General features: G+C 41.0%; 1 protein-coding gene across 9 annotated transcripts in view; it reads right to left on the bottom strand.

Moving 5' to 3' along the window:
• The window catches only part of MEGF11 (multiple EGF like domains 11), a 292,920-nt gene that overhangs the window by 96,273 nt on the left and 177,242 nt on the right, over nucleotides 1–19,405 (bottom strand). For all 9 annotated transcript variants that reach the window (XM_026856302.1, XM_026856305.1, XM_026856308.1 and 6 more), the window contains 3 exons: nucleotides 7,260–7,506; nucleotides 5,474–5,594; nucleotides 126–262 (listed from right to left, as the gene is read on the bottom strand). In XM_026856302.1, coding sequence (XP_026712103.1) covers nucleotides 126–262; nucleotides 5,474–5,594; nucleotides 7,260–7,506 — 505 coding nt within the window. The remainder of the gene's footprint in view (nucleotides 1–125; nucleotides 263–5,473; nucleotides 5,595–7,259; nucleotides 7,507–19,405) is intronic.

Below are 19,405 nucleotides of genomic sequence, written 5' to 3'. Positions count from 1 at the left end.
GGATGAACGTAATTGGAGCAATAGAAACATAACACCATTTTTCAGAGAGTAAGATTGTCCTAGAAAGGCTATAAATATTGCCAATCCATGGTTAAAACTAAAGGCTTTGGGGTTTTGATTTTTACCTGTCTCCTATATAGCCAGCTGAACAGATGCATTTTCCTGTCACAGGATCACAGTGTCCTCCGTTGTGGCATGGACAGTCCTGGCTGCAGTTAATTCCAAACGTTCCAGGAGGACATGGCTGTGCACACACCAGCCCCTGGCAAGGTTGCAGAAAGAGCAGTATTTCAGTCAACATTCATAATGCAATAAATTTCTATATGCAGCTTGGATTTTTACTGTCTTCCTTGCTAAAACTAGATCTAAGTGTAGTAGCAATATTTTTTTGTTTAAGATGGACTAAAGACAGTCTCAAAATTCTGCTACCAGAGTAAATGCCTGTCTACCCTATCTTCAGAAAGGATTTTTCTCGCCCCTGTACAGTCACTGGTAATTCTCTTCTTTGGATCTCCCCCATATATTGCAGCTGGGGTGGCAGGATATTCACTGCTCCTTGAATAGACACAGGAAGGCTTGGGAGAGGCTAAAGGCAACCCGAGGAGGCTACAAAGCTGCATATGTGCTGGTAGGTTTTATTGTGAAATAGAGAGTCAGAAAAGTTGTTGGACCTACCCTGGGTGTCACAAGGTGAACATTTGGGGAGAGGGGGATTGTTGGAAAGGCTGCACTGGGAGGATGAAGCTCTGCTAGTTGTGACAGTCTGTGATGATCTCCCCGGTTCAGAGAGCCCCCCTTCATCAACCATGAAGACAACCAAAATACAACTTCTAGAGAAGTCCTTTACTACTCTTGAGACCCTACCTACTCCATTGCCCCTACTGTCATCAAGCCCCTACACTCATCTCTTCAAGCAGTACAGAATGGCATTTGCCAGTGCTTTGTCTAAGCTGTGCAGGAGGCAGGATAGGAACAAGAGGTTCTGTGACAACAGAAGCAATCTGACTCTCCACATCAGCAGTGCAGCAGCTTTTTGGCCAGAAGATGTGAGTTTGTAGTGGAATATCTGCCTAATCCCTGAACACTGGCTGGATGCATCATCCAACATCCTCTCAGCCCCTTATCGTCAACCTTGGAGCCATATCTCAGTCCCTGACCTGTCTCAATTCCGCATCATGGTGTCTACCTCCTCCCATTTTATGCTCCCAGTCCCCTGCTTTCCTGCCTCTTTATTCCAGTCTGTCCCAAATCCTTGTTGCAGACTCCCTTTTAGTCCTCTCCTTCATCCAGACCCAAATCCCCATTTCTGAGTTGTTTCCTCCTTCCCCTCCCTGCTTAACCCTCTCCAAAAGTGAAGAAAAGACAGACTGTCGTTCTTGGTTGTGCACACTGACACTGCTCATAAGGAAGAGCAATTGCTGAGCAAGACGTGTTCCAGCTCCTCAGCCCCAAGGCAGAGAATGTTTACCATGGGTTGTGTCTTTGGAGAATTTACCTGCCAAACTCAGGTAGTTTTCCCCCAAGTATCACATAATGTCCCCGGCCAAGTATCAAGGCCTTACAAGGATTTCCATAGACTTTCTTAGAAGTTGTATGAATGTTTTTTTATGTGAGCAAACATAAAATCTGAGGCTGGCATCCAGCTGACTAACTTAAGCCAAAACAAGTCTGGCAGTGCTGTGATCTGAAGATGGGGTCCCATAATGGAAAATGTTTGGCAACTGTAGCAAGTGGTGCTGCTGCCAGTGCCATGCACAGTGTTTGATAGAAACAGTGTTTTTCTGTCCCTATTATTATTTTGTTTTAATCTCCCAGAAGTCTTATTTCCCTAACCAAGCCCTACGGGCTCTGAGTTTTAAACAAGGCACATACTAGACACAACTTATACAAAACATAAAACAGGAACATAATGGCTGCTTTCACTCCTCGGGGTTTTTGTTCAACAGTTTGGGAAGTTTAGCAATATCAACAACCCCAAAGTGGAGAGGCTGCTCTTCAATGTAATCATAAAAGAGATACTTCAAGCCTTTCCCAACCAGTGATAGGTGGCTTCTTGGCTGTAAAATATACAGGTTGGCCTCAGTTCAAGAACTTTCAGATTACAGTGTTAAAAAACTGGTGTCTCTGGACTTGAGTAATACACAACACTATATATCTGAAAATGTAAGTATCCATTTATCTTGATAATAAATACTTTCTCTCTTCACGTCTCAAAAGGAACAGGATTTCTATCAACAAATGATGAGAAAGCAATACTCTGTGATGCATCCCCCTGGAGCCAAGAGAATCTTTAGGCGTACTTTTTGCATTAATATGTACTAAGGGACTCCAAAACATCCCTCTCTGGTGGATCAAATGTCAGACCAACGTTTCCTGCTGCTTATACATTTAATGAGTAAAGTTCACCCCATCAGCACCTTTTTTAAGGCCCTGATCTCATCAGCTTTTGCTTTTAACATTGTTTGATATATTATTACCATTTTGTAGCATAGAAAACATTTTTTTCTTCTCCATTTTCTCACACACTCCCATGTTTAAAATCCACAACAGAAAGAAAAAGACAAAAATAATAATTATAGTAGCTTTATAAAACCCAGAGGTAATGAAGAAAAAAGTGATTAGCAGAATGCGTTGTATTAACACGGCACCATGATGCAGAGCCTGGAGAATGGGATCTGGGAGCAGACAGGGTGTGTTGCCAGTGACAAATGTTCTGTCACGTAAGGGAAGATTGCTGCTTTTCTGAGCACAGAGATCTAGTCCTTCAAAAGCGTTTCTGAGAAGCATTGTGAATGCTAAATTCAACTTGTCTCCCTACTTACTGAGAGTGCTTGGAGAATTTAATACTGCAAATGAGAAAGATGTATAGAATTAAACCAGTAAATTGTTAATGAGGCCCTAAAGCAGCCACCCACTAACTCCCACAGCCACAAAGACACAGAAGTGCAAAAAGCCCAACATCGTAGCATGCTGGAAGACCCATTTTGTTGACTAGTTCAACAATGTATGCTGTTAGCCAACATCTTGGTGAAAAACCCAAGGGACAGTAAAATCTCACAGGACACAGTTTGTATAATTTGTTGTGCTGCTGGGAGAGTCTGCACTGGGTGGGAGGAAGCAGGAGGAAAGAAATATTACAAGTAGTAAAAGAACCAGGCTTTGAAGATGGCAGGAAGAAGGAAGAACTTAAGAACCCTAGAATTTCCTCCCATTCAACTTATTGCCCCCCCTTGCATATCCCACAGGCAACCAAGCTCCTAAGGGAGCTGAGCTGCTGTTAATAAGCCTACCCTAGGAAAGGATAAAAGTCTCAGCTCATCCAGCAGAAATAAAATCCAAGTGGATTTGCACTTGTATAAATCCAGAGAGAATTCTCTCCTTCCAACATGATGGTATATTCAATAGATTATGTGCAGTCTCAAGCCTCAAAATCAGCAAGTAAAATTCCTGATGTCAAAGAAGGACTATCCATGGTGTGAAATAAAATGAGTACTGTCTAGCAATCCTGTCTCACTTGCTCGTTTACAGCCCACTCATGTCTCACTTCCCAAACCATTCCAACCACCAAGAGTTAAAAATACAGCATGAAAAAATATTTCTTTCTCTCTCTGTGTACTGAATTACCAGCTTTTCATTCAAACCCTGGAGAGACCCTTTATACTTAAAATCTCAACATTTACAAGCTGAGTGCTTTTACTTATAATTTCAGTTTCTTTCCCCAGAATACTTGATCTCTCTCTTCAATTTTCAGTTATACTTGTTTCAAACATCAATTGTTAACTCTAGTGTTTCTCTGGGGACTGAGCAGCCAACAACACAGTTTTGAGGAAAGTCTCTCTGGGCCACTAAAAATGCAGAGAAGAAACTCCAAGCTGTAAGGAACAGGGCAGAAGTGGGCCAGAATACACGACCACAGCTGCTGTGCCTCACCAGTGCTGTGGTTCTTCTTTAAAGTCTATGCTGCATCCTAAATGACCTCTAAAAACTTCCTGCTCTGTTCTGATATTCTTATATCTCTTCCGTGATTTTTTAACTTTGTGAAAGAAATCTCCTGACAAAATACAGGGAAGGAAGTCTATGGCAAACCAAGTCAGATCCTCAGAAAAATTGGCATGCAGAAGATAAGGGGAGGTGAAAAAAACCACTCTAAAAATAGCATTTTTATGTTAATCACTTTATTGATTACTTCTTAGGGGTAGTGTCAGAATGGACTGATAGGCCATCAAAAATATTTGAATTGCTTTCTTTATGCTTTAGCTCCAGTACTCTTTAGGAAAGAAACTTTTCTTTGCCTCCACTGAATGCCAGTTGAGGGTAAGGTGCCACATTCTTACTTAAGTTTCTGAAACCTTTTGCCTGTTTTGTCATTTGAAAAGGAATAACATCATCACCTCCTTTGCCATGACTGGCCAAGTTAGAGAGACTCTAACTTGCTGGTTAGAGAGAGATTTTCCATACACTTTTGTTCCACCAAAAATTAGGGGCAACAATGTTCTCCCATGTTGCTGCCTGACAGCCACCAGAATCTCATGGTTGGTACTTCCTAAGTAACAGCAAATGAGATCAAATGGAGGCAGCATTTACTCTATTAATCTAAAGGAACACAAACATCTCTCTCAGCCCTTAAATGTTTCAACAAGTGTAAGGTCCACATCAGAAGCTGTAGTTGTACGATGATCTTCAGGGTCTTCCATGTATTAAAATAAACAGTCACAGTACTTGTATGCATTAAAATCCAGCAAGACTGCCAAGAGACTAATTGTCAGATACAGGAAAAATGCCAGGATATTTAGTACAGCTAAATGGTATGTAGGGCTGTGAGACTTGGCAAACCCCAAGAGAGTTAATTATTACATTATTAATAAAGTTGGGGACTTTTAAAATGTTTGGCCTTGCATCCTTGACACAAAGGATGAAGTACAATCCCTGATTCAAACAAATCTATTGCAATCAATGGGAATTATGCCTGGGTAAGAACAGGATACTGAACTGGTCTGTGTCCTATGTATAGTCCTGCTTTAACAACTGCCTGAGCCATTGAATTCCCCCTGGATTCTCCATCTCTCTGTTTCCTGAAGGGGAAAACAGGACAGTGCTTTTGACAATGTTGAGCTGAGCTTTGAGCTTTCTGTCCCGTCTATGGGTGCAGGGAATATTTCAAGGAACTGTAATTCAGAGACAATTTTTTGTCTCTTCTCCCACACAGAAGTGTAATGAGCAGTTACTGCTTGGTTTACTGTTGTTCGTTTAACTCTATGACTGTAGCTACCAGCCATAGCCTGGTGGCCTGGCTGTGTAAGTGCTGTGCACACATAACAAGGGCAGGCCCAGTTTCAGAACTGTTAAGAGATTCATGACAAGAAATAGAAGATACGCTTCAGAAACACACAGGGAAGGCATCTGCTGAGACAGTGAACAATTAACTTTCTATTTCAACCCCTAAAGGTGGGATGAGTATGACTAAACTACACACCGTCCATCCAGGAGGACAGGAGCACTCTCCAGTGATGTGGTGGCAGACTCCCCCGTTCTGGCAAGGGCAGCGCAGTTCGCACTGAGCTCCGTGACTGCCTGGGGGACAGCGCTCTTCACAACTTCGTGGAGAGAAAAGAAACAAGGAAAGAAAGAGATCATTTAAAAGAACTTACAGGAAACAGTAAATGAGGAAAATTCACAACACAGGCCATCATGGGATTCTGTATGCAAATTATGAAACCTCAGTAAGCCTCAGCTGGCGTTACCAATTAGCCAAGATTTCTTTTATTTCTGCTGGGGCTATTTATGTGCCATGGATTCAGTTCTGTAAGGCTAATGCATGTGTGTAACCTTTATGCATGTACCCATCTCAGTAGGACAACTCATATCCTTTCAAACAGCCCAGGAAAGTTAGAGTTGCAGGATGAAGCCCTCAATGGGAATTATGTGACATGTCAATAAAAGAAACTGCAAATAGAATAAAAGGATGGGATTTAAATGCTTGAAATGTCTCCAGTCACTACTAAATGTTAACATTTGCAGTGTATAATGAACTGGCAAGAAGTAAGCATCATTTAAAGGCTATTTAAGCTCATTGGATCTCTCTCAGTATTCATGGGGGGCTGAAGTAAGGCTAGTCCCCGCAAAAACCAGCATCTCCTACATTTGCACATCGATGCTTTTCAGCATCGCTTCTTTCTCTAATCCCAGGTTCTGAAACTACAGCAGGTTCTTCCCCTATCTGACTATCCTCTGGTGAGGATGTTCATACAACGTATCAGGGGTTGGCCCTGCAAGTACTTACTGCTGGGACCTGACATACTAATGTGAATGGGACCACTCTGAATAGTAAGCAGAGTCTTTAGCAGCGAGTGCTTCCAGGACTGAGGTCACAAGTCTATAAGGCAATTAGGTACTAAATAAAATATTCAAAAGGCATATCACTTATTTATGAGGGTTAATATTGTCTTTATTTTTTACCTTCCCCTTCATGCAGTTCAACAAATAATATTAGACTGAAAAAGTATTAAGCCACCTGTAATAGATCTCTAACAAAATTCAGTGACTAAATTCTCTTTTCCCCTTAAATAATTTTGAAAAACATAATTACTTCTGAAACTACTGAAAGACCTCTAATGAGAACTGATGTTACACTGTGGGCTATTTTAAACAAGAAACTATTGCTTGCTGTCCTAAAATTAATATGCAGATTTTGTGAATCCTACTGGTAAACTTTCAGTGCGGTGGATGGGGATTTAGCTACATGATTCTCGTTAAAGTTAATAGGAGTCACACCGCTAAATCCCTGCTCACTATGCTTAAAATTTACCCCCTAGATAGTAAGCTGATATAGTTAACAGTAATGCTTCCTCAGTTAGATTGAAAGTCAAATAAATTGGGGATGGTAAGTCCCATTTGATATTGCACTGGACTGCTAATGAGTAGAATGTCCAATTGCTTATAAAAACTCAGCTGTAATTTGGATTGTATTCACACACTGAAATTAGGAACAGGTACAGTTGTTGTACAAACCGGAAATTATAATGGATTTTGAAATTCACTTTAGCACTAAATTTTATTTTATTATGCAGACAGGTATAATTAGCAGCAAAAAAAGAGATTCCCTTTATTTAGTCTCTCTGCAATTCTGTTACCTGTTTCTACAAGGGAAAGTATATAACGCATGGATTGTGTAGAGTTTGCCAACTACTCACCGCATTAAAAGCGGTCAAAGCAAGCCCATTATATGATGCGGAGTAAATTATACCTATCATTGAACTTACAATACCCCCGTGTATCCGGGAGCACAGTGACATTCTCCGGTTTTATGGTCGCAGGTAGCTCCGTTGTGACACTGGCATTTAAACTGGCAGGCCTTGCCGTAGCTCCCAGGGTCGCAGAGCTCTTCGCAGCGCCAGCCTCGGAAGCCGTCTGCGCAGACGCAGGCGCCTGTGATGGGGTTGCAGAGCGCCTCGTTCTGACACTGGCAGCGGTTGCTGCAGTGGGGTCCCCAGTGATCGCTATCGCAACCTGGAAAACATACAGTCATTTACCGCGATGATTAGGAAAGTGCCTCGCAAGCAGCGCATCCCAGGCTCTTATGTTTTGGTTGGCAGGCAGGCGGAGGCACTGTTAATAGCACCAAGTTTCTAAAGGGCCCTCAGACTTTCTGAAACTACGCCCCTGATCAAGCGATGTACTTGAGCATGCAAGGAGACAACAGCACTAGCATTACACCTAAATTTGAGGACTTGTTTAACACCCTTATTGGATCAGGACCTAAATCTTTTAATATCCTGTTTCTTAGTGCTCTTAGATAGCTGGAAGGAATGAATTTATAGTGGAATTAGATGCAGAGGATCACATCCTGACTGCAGTGTAGCTAATGGCAGGTAGTATTGCCAAGCAAATCCTGTAGATTTAATAATGTCATCAAATATTATTTCTTCGTACTGTTCCTGTAAGATGACAAATATGATAATATAAAGAAGGTTTTCTCCTTTGGTGCTGGGGGCTTGTTTGTTTGTTTTTTCTGGAGTAAAGGGATGGTAGGGAAGAAAATATCACTGGAGATGGGATTTCATAAGGCTTGACCAAGCTTAAGGATGAAGGTATGGAGTGTGTATGTCAGGTGATTTCTGGTAACAGCATGTCCTAGCAATACAGGAGGGCCCCAAACCCTACGGCCATTGACAGGGAGGGGAGGTTCCCTACAGAACGCATTAAAGCACAGTGAGAACCCTTCACATGGCAATCCTGCCTGATCCCTTCTCCCTGTTTGCAGACCATATGCAGGATGAGAGAGGGAAGTCAGCATTACAGAAACAGCTTGATCCTGATTTGCTATAGAAACAGCAATCAGCACCTGCAAAACAGCCGTTTAAGATGTATGCATATTAAACAGACAGCTCAAAGCAAACACCCAGAGGTTAAGGTTTCCTCAGTAAACCATCTGCAGAAAACCAAGGATTTCTTCAGTAGTCCTACCCTTTGCATTACAGCCTTTCAATACAGCTATGTCAAGGGTGAAGAAATTCATCATTCTATTTAGAATAGAGTTGCTGGCAAAATCCCTGGTAAAGACGCAGTTACAGATCATTTTCCAAGTACAGTTGCTTGTGCTCAGAGAACTGGTTTCAATTATATCAACAACTCTTCTGCTAGTGTGAAACCCACTGCCATGCAGGAAATGAGTGCGTAATCCCAGCAGCAGAGCTGTCTTCACAAACTCTTTTATTTGCAAACATGTAAACTAATCCCCAGGTGACACACTGCTTCTCAGGCCTGAACCTCTGTTTTCAGACTTAGCAAGGTAAATGTAAAGCCCACTTAAGCCTGAAGCTCTTGTCCTAGAAATTTCATAGCTCTCTCCTTCTATGGTACATGGCTATAAACCCACACTGGATGACTATACCTATCAGTTAATTTTGGTAATATTTTTGTCCTTCTTCTTGAGAAGCAGGATACACATTGGTCATCTGAGGATATCCAGCAGTAAAAGAAAAGAGACTTTACTCAGTTTGCACTGCTGATTACCAGTTTACAAACTTGTCTTTCTTGAGCAACAGTGTTAAAGGCCAAAATAAACCCATGAGAAGACAATTCCAGGGTCTCCAAAAGGATCTGCAGGGTCTTACAGGGCACGTGTGCAGAGAGATGGTTTAATGTCCTGCAGACAGCAGTGCATGCAATGCACCCCTGTGCATACTCCTGCTTCTGCCTCACATAAGATATTTTATTGCTTTGTCTCATTTTTCCCACAGCTGTAAACAGGGATGATAGTTCCTTACTAACACTGCTGGGAGCCGAGCAAACAAAATCTTACTCTTTATAAGTCTTAAATTATTACCAAGAATCTGTGGAAAGAGATGATCCATCTTTATTTCACATAGACACTTGCAAAGACTCTGTAAGCCTTCTGGGGCAGGGAGAAAATCTGATGGAGCTGATGGAGTTTCACAGCAATTTCCATTCCAGAAACATTGGTTTGTTTTCCACAGAACTTGAACATCAAGGATGCAGTTCTGCACCTCCACAGCGGGTACAACTCCGAACGATGCAAGCATAGCCCACAGCCCTTTGCATGGGAAAGTAGAATGCAGGAATCAAACTTAACCCTGCCTGCTTCGGGGACTTGATTCCTACCTTACCACACCCCACTGCCAGACTGTGGGTTGCTCTGGGGTCATATAATTCCAGCTGCAATTAATTTGCTTAATATGAATAAATAATATTCATTAGAAGATGTGGTTTGTATCCTTGGTCTTCCATGTCTTAGATGAGAGCTCCAATCATCAGATTTGTCTGCTCAGTTTGTGTTTTCTACTTTGAAAGAAAGTGAAGGAGAAAGCAAACCTTTTATAGAATAAGAAAACCATTTCCTATCATCAGCTCAAGCATCTTGTTTCACATTTACAGTGTCTGTCCCTTTATGTAAGTCAATCTTATTTGAACACTTACTATTGATATTTGGTCACACGCTTGCTTTCTCCCCATACCAAATTTCACTTCACAATCTAGCCAAAGGGAAGAGCAAAATGTTGAAGAGCAGAAATTCCTCTAATTGGTTGTAAAATCATAAAAACCCAAATCTGGATAATAAAAGAAGCCTGCAGTGACCAGAAAACCAGCTGGCAGCTACGCAGATTTTTCCAAAGGCTTCTAAGTACAAGGCATCAGTAAGCACACATTGCAAGATTCAGTATGTTTAGCCCAAATTAGCTAGCCAAAATGTTTTAATTATCTAAGAAATAAAACAGCTTGGCATACCAGATAGCTACTAAGAATGTGAATTTCATGGGGATTTATTATGGAGAAGACATAAAAATGAGGATTAAAGTACATCTGAATGCTCATGGAAGACACAGGAAAAACAGAATTACAAAAAGATGGGGCTTGTACCATCTCTCATTTACAGCGACTGATACAGCCTCTGCACTTGTTAGACTTCTTTTTATGTTCCTAAAACTACCAGCAGGTTTTGACTACAGTTCTCCAAATGGTTTGAAACTGGAGTCATAGTATGTGTGTATAACTGAGGTGAACATCCTGCTGTCTCTCTAAAGATGGGAGCATATACACACGATGACACGTTGGTCTCTCCTAGATTTAAGTTTTTACCTCAGATGGCAAAGATTTTCTACTTTTAGCTATCAGTTCAAGTCCTATATATGTCACAACGAGCAGAGCCATTTCATGCAGTATCAATTCATCCACTGTTGATTAACTGTAAAGGGAATTGAGTGAAATTCATTGGCAACATGTTAGTGTAAAATCTGTGATAATGAAATATCATCCTCACCTGATTTTACACTGCAGTAATCTCACATGAAAATAAGATCTTCATTGCTCAAAGTTTATCAATTCCTGTTGGCTTCCCCTCCCTTTTAAGTCCCATGTTGCAGTGACAGACTGTGGAGTGGCAAGTAAATTCTTTACCTGTATGATTTCACTGGGATATTCCGTGATAGATTGTGATAACTCAGATCTGCACTGGGTAACTGCTGTACCTTTACAAAGGTAGGCAGATACAGAGTTGATAAGCTAAATCCAAGTACTTACTCATACGAGTAATTACACTGAGCTCAATAGGACCACTCATGTGTGAAGCTACTCCAGTGTATAACTAGCTATGGGATGGGGGTCTGGTAGTTCCTGCTAGAAAATTAACAGAAAACAGAAGAAACCAAAGACTTAAGCAACCAAGACACTTTTTTCTATAAACATCAGTGTGGCAAATCCTAGCTGGTGAGTGACAGCAATTCCAGTTTCTGAGATACAGGCAAAGCAGCCTCAGAGCCACGGAAGCCTGTTGTACTTCGGGATTGTTAGCACCACTTCTGTGGGCACAGAGAGGCCATGTTAAAATACAACCCAAGCCTAGTACAGTTGATCGCCTCTATGTGTTACCATAATAGAGATAAATAATAACAGCAACAACATGTGAACAGAAAGCTGATTAAAGCTTACACAAGAGCTACACTGTAAATGCATATGCCATTAAAACCGTCAAAATGATACAGAGACTTTAACTATACCATCAATAAGAAAAGCAACCTGAGAGTGGTGATGCCAGGGAGGTACAAATGCTCCCTTTAGACTGCATGTGTGGATGTCGATACCATGAGAGATGAGTCTGAAATAGCCAGTGCTCTCTTGGGAGATGGTACATTAAAGGGAGCTGCCATATTTCAGGTCACGTGCTAACATTCCCTGGCAAACGTGCTAACTTACTCACTTTTTCTCCTTCAAAAATATGACTAGAGATTAATTGCCACCAATAAAAATGAATATAACTCTGTAAAGGATGATGCTGGGTGCCTAAGCATAATTACAGTTGTCTGCATACGGTAGTACGACAGGTGAAAGATTCATCCCTCTGTGGAAAGCTTGTTCAACACAGCAAAAGTGTTTTCTTCCTCTCTGCATCTCTACCCCCACCTCAAAGCCTCAGTAGCTTGTTGAAGTGAGGGCTAATTACAGCAGGCTCTGCATATCCGCCGCTATAGTCGTGCATGACATCCTGCTACCAATTCTGTCCTGTTAAATACACAACAAGGACACATTGGAAGTGCTGCTTCACTCCCAAATGGCTGTTTTCCCCTCTAGGAATGATTAGTGAATTGCTGTGTTCTGGGTCAACAGAGCTACCCAGTACTTAGTGCAGCAGCGCAAGTCAGGCACCAATGGAGCAAATACACAAGCTTGAAAATTTAGCAGATAAATAAAAGGACTCCCGAAGAAGGGATGACATTCATCAAGTGACTTATCCTGACACGAGAGAGTCAAAAGTGCTCTTCCAGTGCTTTTCCATCACTGCAAGGATACACTGTTAATATGAAAACAGCATCTGCTATCACAGCACCACCAGGATCTGTGGTCTTAAGGTCTATGTTTAGTTTGTTCTCATTAGCACAAGCCTGCATGTGTCTTTTTTCGTAGCTGGTGACCAGTCCTGTCTTCTAGGTGTGCAAAGTCAGTGGGACGCTCATCAACATTCTTCAGAAATCAAGTTGTTGCTTTTCTCAGCCTAAGGACTCAGGACCATATTTGGCTGATGGTGATCTTTGGCTAATCCACACTTTAAAGGAACTTTCTGTGAATTTGTTAAAGCAAGAATGGAGCTCATGGTCAGTAATCAATATTCTGGAATATTTCCAAATTCAGTTTGAAATGTTTAAATGAGTTACTAGCCTTTAAAAAACGCAAACAAAATAAAATTAACTTACTAAATCTAGGAGGGCACAGTTTGAGATAAATTATTTTATAATTTATTTTGAAATTAGGGCTATATTCTCCCCACAATGTAACTTTACTGCTGTAGAATGATTATATGAATACTAATTAAGGTGAAATGCAGCCCAAACTCTGGGTGGAGCTTTTTTGGTCTAATTCAGTTTTGGAATCTGACTGGGTTTTAAATGGTTGGCCCAGCTAATGCAAAGCAGGCAACGAAACAGAAAAAGCTAAAAACATATGCCTGGATGTAGTGAATAAAAAATTAAAATAATCAATTAACTTTTTATTCCCTGCACTTAGCCCAATAGGAAAATTATAGTCCCTGTATTGAGCTGATGTCTACTCACTGTACAAACATGATTCATTTTGACACAGTTCAACACCTTTGGAAACATAAGACAAGGCTGCAATAAGTCTGAAACAAAGTCTGTGAAGAGGGAATCCCCTTACAATGACAGCTGACACCACTGTGTTTGGCTCTGTGCAGCGCCGAGTCCCTCACATGCTGGCGCTGCCGGTATAGCAACACACTTCTAAAGGCATGAGCCCGTATATTGAAAAATCACTCACTGATCTGCTCCATTCTAAACCAAAAAAACTGTTTATCTTATTAGACTGTTTAGCCTCAGAATTTTTAATGTTTATGGCTGATGGCTGTACTCAAAATAACCCAGTTCTTCAGAAATTCCCTTCAAAAATATTCTTACCAATGCTTAGAGGCCAACATTCTAATTTTGTGATTTCAGAATGAGGAAACCTCATCCGTACAGCAGACACACTGGTGGGTACAGACAGATTAGGCCACATTGCTCAAACTGCGGCTGATTTCCTTCTTCATAACTGTATCAAGATACTGATAATTGACCATGCCACAACACGTCTTGCTTAGGTCTTACAAATGAGAGAGGTCCTGTCCATCAAATAGGTTGGATTTCTGTAAATAAATGTTTTCCTGGGAGACAGTGAAGTCAACAATAGATTTTAATAAATAATCCTGCTCCAAATATAATTTAGATGGTCTGAACTGTGTCACAGGCAGGTAGTTGGGAGCATTGTTCATTTTCCACTGCAAGATGCTTTGTCCAGTCCCTGACAACTTCTCTGTTATGTAGAATTTACCATCTGCAGTTTCAGCTTCAGGCTCGCTCAGTCTATTGGTTTGAGGAATAGAGGAAAGGGAATTTTGGCTTAAATCAGTAAGCTAAAGCAGTAGTTTTTGCTTGTTAAAGTACATTTTTATATCCTTGTCACTGACAGCTGGGACACCTTCCACATACAGAACAATAGCCTGAAATCTGGCAGAGCACTGTCCCACACCCAGGGGTGTGCTCCTGTGTCCCCAGTGAAAATCCACCTGTACCTGATCAAACTATAAAAAATGCAATTTGCAGACACTCAGTGCCACCTCTGGATAATTCATTACCTACATTCCTCAAAGATTTCATCTGTATTAAAAGCAATCTGCAATTAAAAGCTTCAGGGGCTTAGCAGGACTTCTCTTACAATTGTTCCTAGTAGCAGCCGTGGGCCACTGCCTGGTTAATCTCCATGCAGTAAGTGGCCCACGGAGAGGGTGACAGCCTTCTATTCTTAGTCCATTACCCACATGCCAGAGGTTTGTTCCGGTCCATGCTGATGAACTGTCTGTATATCAGCTTGATGACGTTCTTCAAGGGATTTTTCATATTCTCCATTTGTTTTTTAAGGAAAAACAAACAAACCAGGGTATATCACACATAAATAAGGCATTTGACTTATGAAGTTGGTGTCACAAAAATAAGAAAAAGTCAGATTAAAGGTTGGTAGTGCATCAGTAATTCAGTACTTGAGCCTATGAATTATGATATTTTCTTTAATTATGTGAGCAGAGGCTACCTTTTACATGCCCTGGCATTTTCTGTCTTCTAAGCTTGTCGCTTTGCAGCCTTAAGGTTCCTAAACATGGCTTTCTGTGCAACGGTGTATGCACTAGCATTTTTATCTCCAGTGCCAGACTCTCAGTCACAGCATATGCAACTATAATGAAGAAAATGCCAGTCTCAGTGTTTATGTCTCTAAGACTGCCCGCAGAATATATTTTGCATATGTAAATATGCATTTGTAAAACTATCCAGCCAAGTGGCAAAAACCTGAGGTTAATCTGAGGCTGACAGAACTTGCAGTCAATCTCATTTTCCAGGTTTATAGATCAGTCTTCATCAGATAGAAAGGAAAAGATGGGAAGGGAACATCAGCTGATTTTCCCCCAAATTGATAGATTATTGCTCACAGGAGGAAATTAATCTAATTCTGTGTTTGTTTTTTTTTTTTTCCTTAGAGACAGGAGAACAGCTTTTCATGCTTCAGGAAAGTTTGTACTGATTCTCTCTGAAGTTCATTGTCTGAATCAGATAAGAAACATGTGGCTGATTTAGGTCGTGATTTAATCTCAGATGATGATCTCATTAGTCACTGACTCTCCAACATGTGGTACCTAATTCAGTCACAGCACTTTAGAGACCCTGCAGTCTTTATTCAGTATCCTCTGAGGAAACATTTTCTTTCCAAAGTAATCCTTGTTTAAAGAACATTCCTACAGCATTCTGTAGAATGTTTAGAACAGTTACCTAGTTGTACATTTTTATTTTGGATAAATGAAAACAAAATCACTCTAAGTCAAAGAAAAGTTGAGTGTTTGGATGTCAGCCTTGTCAAATCCCATAATGAACTCAATATATTTTGGAAGCAGCAAAATGGGAGAAACAACTTCTACTCCTGACAGATATCAAAGTGTTGTGTTTTCAGAATTTCCATCATGAGCTATTTTGACAGAGGCTTCAAAAGAAGTGAAAATTAGAACACAAAAAAAATCTCAGAATATTTCCTATTTCTTTTTGTAGAAATTACTGCTCAGTTTAATGAGCCTTTAACTCTACTGACACTCTAGATGTTGCAAGGTTTTTAAAATCATGAAACGCTTCATAAGGGAGCGACAACATTCTATACAACACTGGTGGCTTGTCTTCTCATTATAATTTTTTTAGAGAAGATGCTGCATTCTTTAAAATGTTTTTTTAGTGTCATATTAATGGGAGGCAAAGTCTGTTCTTTAATTAGAATTTTACTGTGGTGAATTAAAAAATACATGGGCAGAGTATCAAGAGTCTAATAAAACTAAATGAAGATACTATCTTTCCTCTGTATGAAACCCAGCAGTCTTTGCTCTGGCAAAACTTCCATCAATACTTCATTATTATTGTCTAGGACAGGATTGTAATAATAAGATCTGCAAGTAACTTACTTCCAAATTCTGTCTTCCAACTGGGTAAAACATTTTCTCCCTCTCTCAACATCTAAAATGGACTTTAGATGTTTTCACTGACTATATAATAAAATTTTTCTGTAATACTTCTGCACCGAAGTACTATCAGTTTTGCCTGCAAGAAGAGGTATTTGGAAATGCCTAAACATTTGGAAATGCCTAAAACACTGAAGAACAGGTATAGAGGAAGAGATCAAGCACCACCAACCATCACGTGTTGGAGAGGTCACCAGAGAGGCCCAGGAGTGGTAGCAACAGCATCACTCTAAGGAGATTCAAAGAAAACTACGGAAATAGAGAGGGTCTTTGTTACTGGAGATTAAGATCTATTAACACAACATCCGTGCCTGGTGTGAAACAGTTCAAAGGCTTATAAAAAGCTATTTGGAAGTATCTCGGAACAGCTACTTGCTATTCTAAATAGTGCATGGTCTTCAGCTGAGTGCTGAATCAGTTGTGGGAGCAGAAGCAAACCCTCTTCTCCTTGGATCCTTAATGGCAGTTGACTGACAGAGTTTAGAGCAGATCCATAAGCCGGTTCAGCAACTGCAGTAGGCTGGCTGTGCTGGATGCCCTTCAGCTGCACCCTCATCAGGCTCCCTGCAATGAGCACTGCTCATCACCCGAGGAATCTCCCATGCTGAAAGTGATCCCATCCAAGCACTGAAGTCACCTTCCCTCCTGCTGTGACTGCGGAGTGGTGTTAACTGCAGAGGATCGAGTGGGATCAACCCTGTTTGGCAAAGCTCTCAGGGAGATGTGCTCAGCTCTTTATTTTTCACAGCACATAAACTGAGCATCAGAAGGTCACCCTGCTGATGTGTTGCCAGATATGCAATATACCTTTATTTGCAGCTAAAGCAGTGCTTAAAGAAGAAAAGCTTCACTAAAATAGCAAGCGTTAGAGAGCATGTTCCTTCTCATTCTCATTCACAGGCAGGGATGTATGTGTCCCTTCACCTCCGACTGCGTAGGTCAGCATGCAAATAGACACGAGCAGAAAGATTGGCCGATCGGTGGATAAAATGGTGCTATCAAGATAAACATAGGGAAGAAATGCTACAGCTAGCTGACCAGCTTCAAATTATACCATAAAGATTCACCTTCAAGGGGACATATAAGCACATCCCTCATGCATAACATAACTCACAGTACTGACTCATCAGTCATTTTTAAGGTGGTCAATAAGCAATTTATTTTATTGCATTGATATTGAAATCCAAAGTAAATACTGTGGACTGTGGGACTTGCTTTTATGGCCAGCAGTGTAGCTGTAGAGTAAAAACAACCACTTCTTCCCCTTTGCCTCAGTCCCATCCCAATGTCTACTGCCTGTGCACTGCTTTTCAGCCAAATAATATCAGCTTAAAGGATGTTCTGCCCCAGTAACTGAATCTAGGAAAAATCTTACCCTCTCTCATGTGAATTCTGTTACCTAAGGACTTCAGGAGAGAATTAGAGCAGCAGAAAGCCTGTTGGCCTTTGAAATAGGGGTGTCTTTTATATCTAGAACAGTTCAAAGGCTTACAAAAAGCTATGTGCAGGTATCCGCACAAGCTACTTGCTCTTCTTTTCTTCTAGGCATACTTGAATCTTCACATGGTTCTTTAATGTTACCTAATGTCTTCAAGATATCTTAAATACACTGCTGTCTTTCTCTTACAAACCATTAATAGTAATGTCCCTTTCAGGCACATAAAAAGAAACATTTTTTTTTAAAAAGTCTTGCCCTGTGTAACCCAGTAAAAACTATAATGTTCACTCATCAAAACCACACTGTGAGACTCAGCACAGTCTCTGCAAAACCCTTCTTATATTTACCAACAGAAAATAGCAAGTCTGAAACTACTGGGAAAACAAAAGTGAAAACACTGAAATACTAGACTATTATGCCCTCTTTTCCCTGCACTCAGGCACTGAGATGTGGGATGTTCTGTTAATAAAGAGATAGAGAGGTAGGCTTAAATACCAGGAGTCAAAGCGTGGATGGCTCTGAGTGGGTAGTGGATGGCAGAGGACACACACCCCAGCATCAAGAGTTTTATCCAGTAAAATCCCAATGTCCCTAAAGTGGCTCCTTAGACTGCAACACTGCTGCAGCACCTCTTTAGGATGTTAATGCTGAGAGAGCAAAGCAGCCACAGGTCTCGTAACCTGATCCAGCAGTTTATACTCACATCACAGCCAGCAACAAAATGCACAAGCCCCAAGTGCTGAGCAGAAAATACAGAAACCACTGCTGCCTGCCTCCCTATGGCTTCCTCTGCAGATTGGTAGGGCTTTGGTTTCATTCTGGAGAGCTAGGCAGGAAGATAAAGGCTTGTCTCATAAATTATTGAGATTGGATGTCTAAACCTTGATATTTTATTTTGACTTCCGAACGTGTTCAAATGTTGTTCGCAGAAGCATACATTAATGCCAATTTCTAAACCAGAAGTTGCTCTAAACTGGGAAATGAAACTTTTTGTTATGATGTTAAAAACAGACAATTCTTAAACTGTTTTACATTTTGAAAAACAGGATGATCAAAACTGTTCATCCTCACAATCAGTTATGGGTTTGCTGAACTGAAATGTTTTGACAAAATCACAACCATATGGAAGCCAGCGCTTTCGGAACAGTTTCACCCATTGTGGATTACTGCATTAAGCAATCAAATGTCAGGCAGGCAGAAAACAGTAAATCACTCCACATGTTTTTTCCTCATTGTTTACAAACAACGTGTTAGTGCCTCCAGCATTATCAGTGGGTCAGCTTCAATGCAACCAGGAAAATGTACACAGCAGCTCGAGTTCCCGGCTCTGCTGTGTCAGTTCTTGGAGGTTCAGTCTCACTTTCGGCAGTCCGAGAAACTGCCTTTGTGAAACAGCTTTCTCTCTGGATTAATTTAATTTCTCTCTTTTTTAGTGACAACTGTCACTGAAAAGTAAAAAGCAAAACAGACATACGTGACTTCCTGGCTGGATGGCAGCAGGGAAGCGAATGGGATTTTTCTGGAAGGGAACACAGCATCTGTGCATTAAGGTTTTTAAATGCCAGATTTCCTATAAGGTTCAGTTCTCTACTTTTTCCTAGTGGCAGCAGAGCTGTATTTTAAAAAGCCACAGGGAAAAAGCAAGGTTTTCAGATGAGACCATTGTCATCATTGTCCACAGACCGTGCTGGACGGTGCCCATCACAAGCATCTCGGACTCAATCCAGAGCCTCTTACAGTCAGGGCATTTTTTTCTATTGACTGCAATGGTCTTTGGTAGGGGCTGGCTATGGTGGGGCAGGTTAGTGCCAGCTGGAAAACGGCACTGATGCAACAACTTTTATGTTTCTTTTGCTAAGCAAGGTTCTCTGCTTACTACTGAATTGCTGAGCAGAGCAAACACAGCACGCACACAC

The sequence above is a fragment of the Athene cunicularia genome (genome assembly GCF_003259725.1).
Source record: "Athene cunicularia isolate RWA chromosome 10 unlocalized genomic scaffold, athCun1 chr10_part1, whole genome shotgun sequence".
Classification (NCBI taxonomy): domain Eukaryota; kingdom Metazoa; phylum Chordata; class Aves; order Strigiformes; family Strigidae; genus Athene; species Athene cunicularia.
This window is presented reverse-complemented; position numbering and strand designations above follow the sequence as displayed.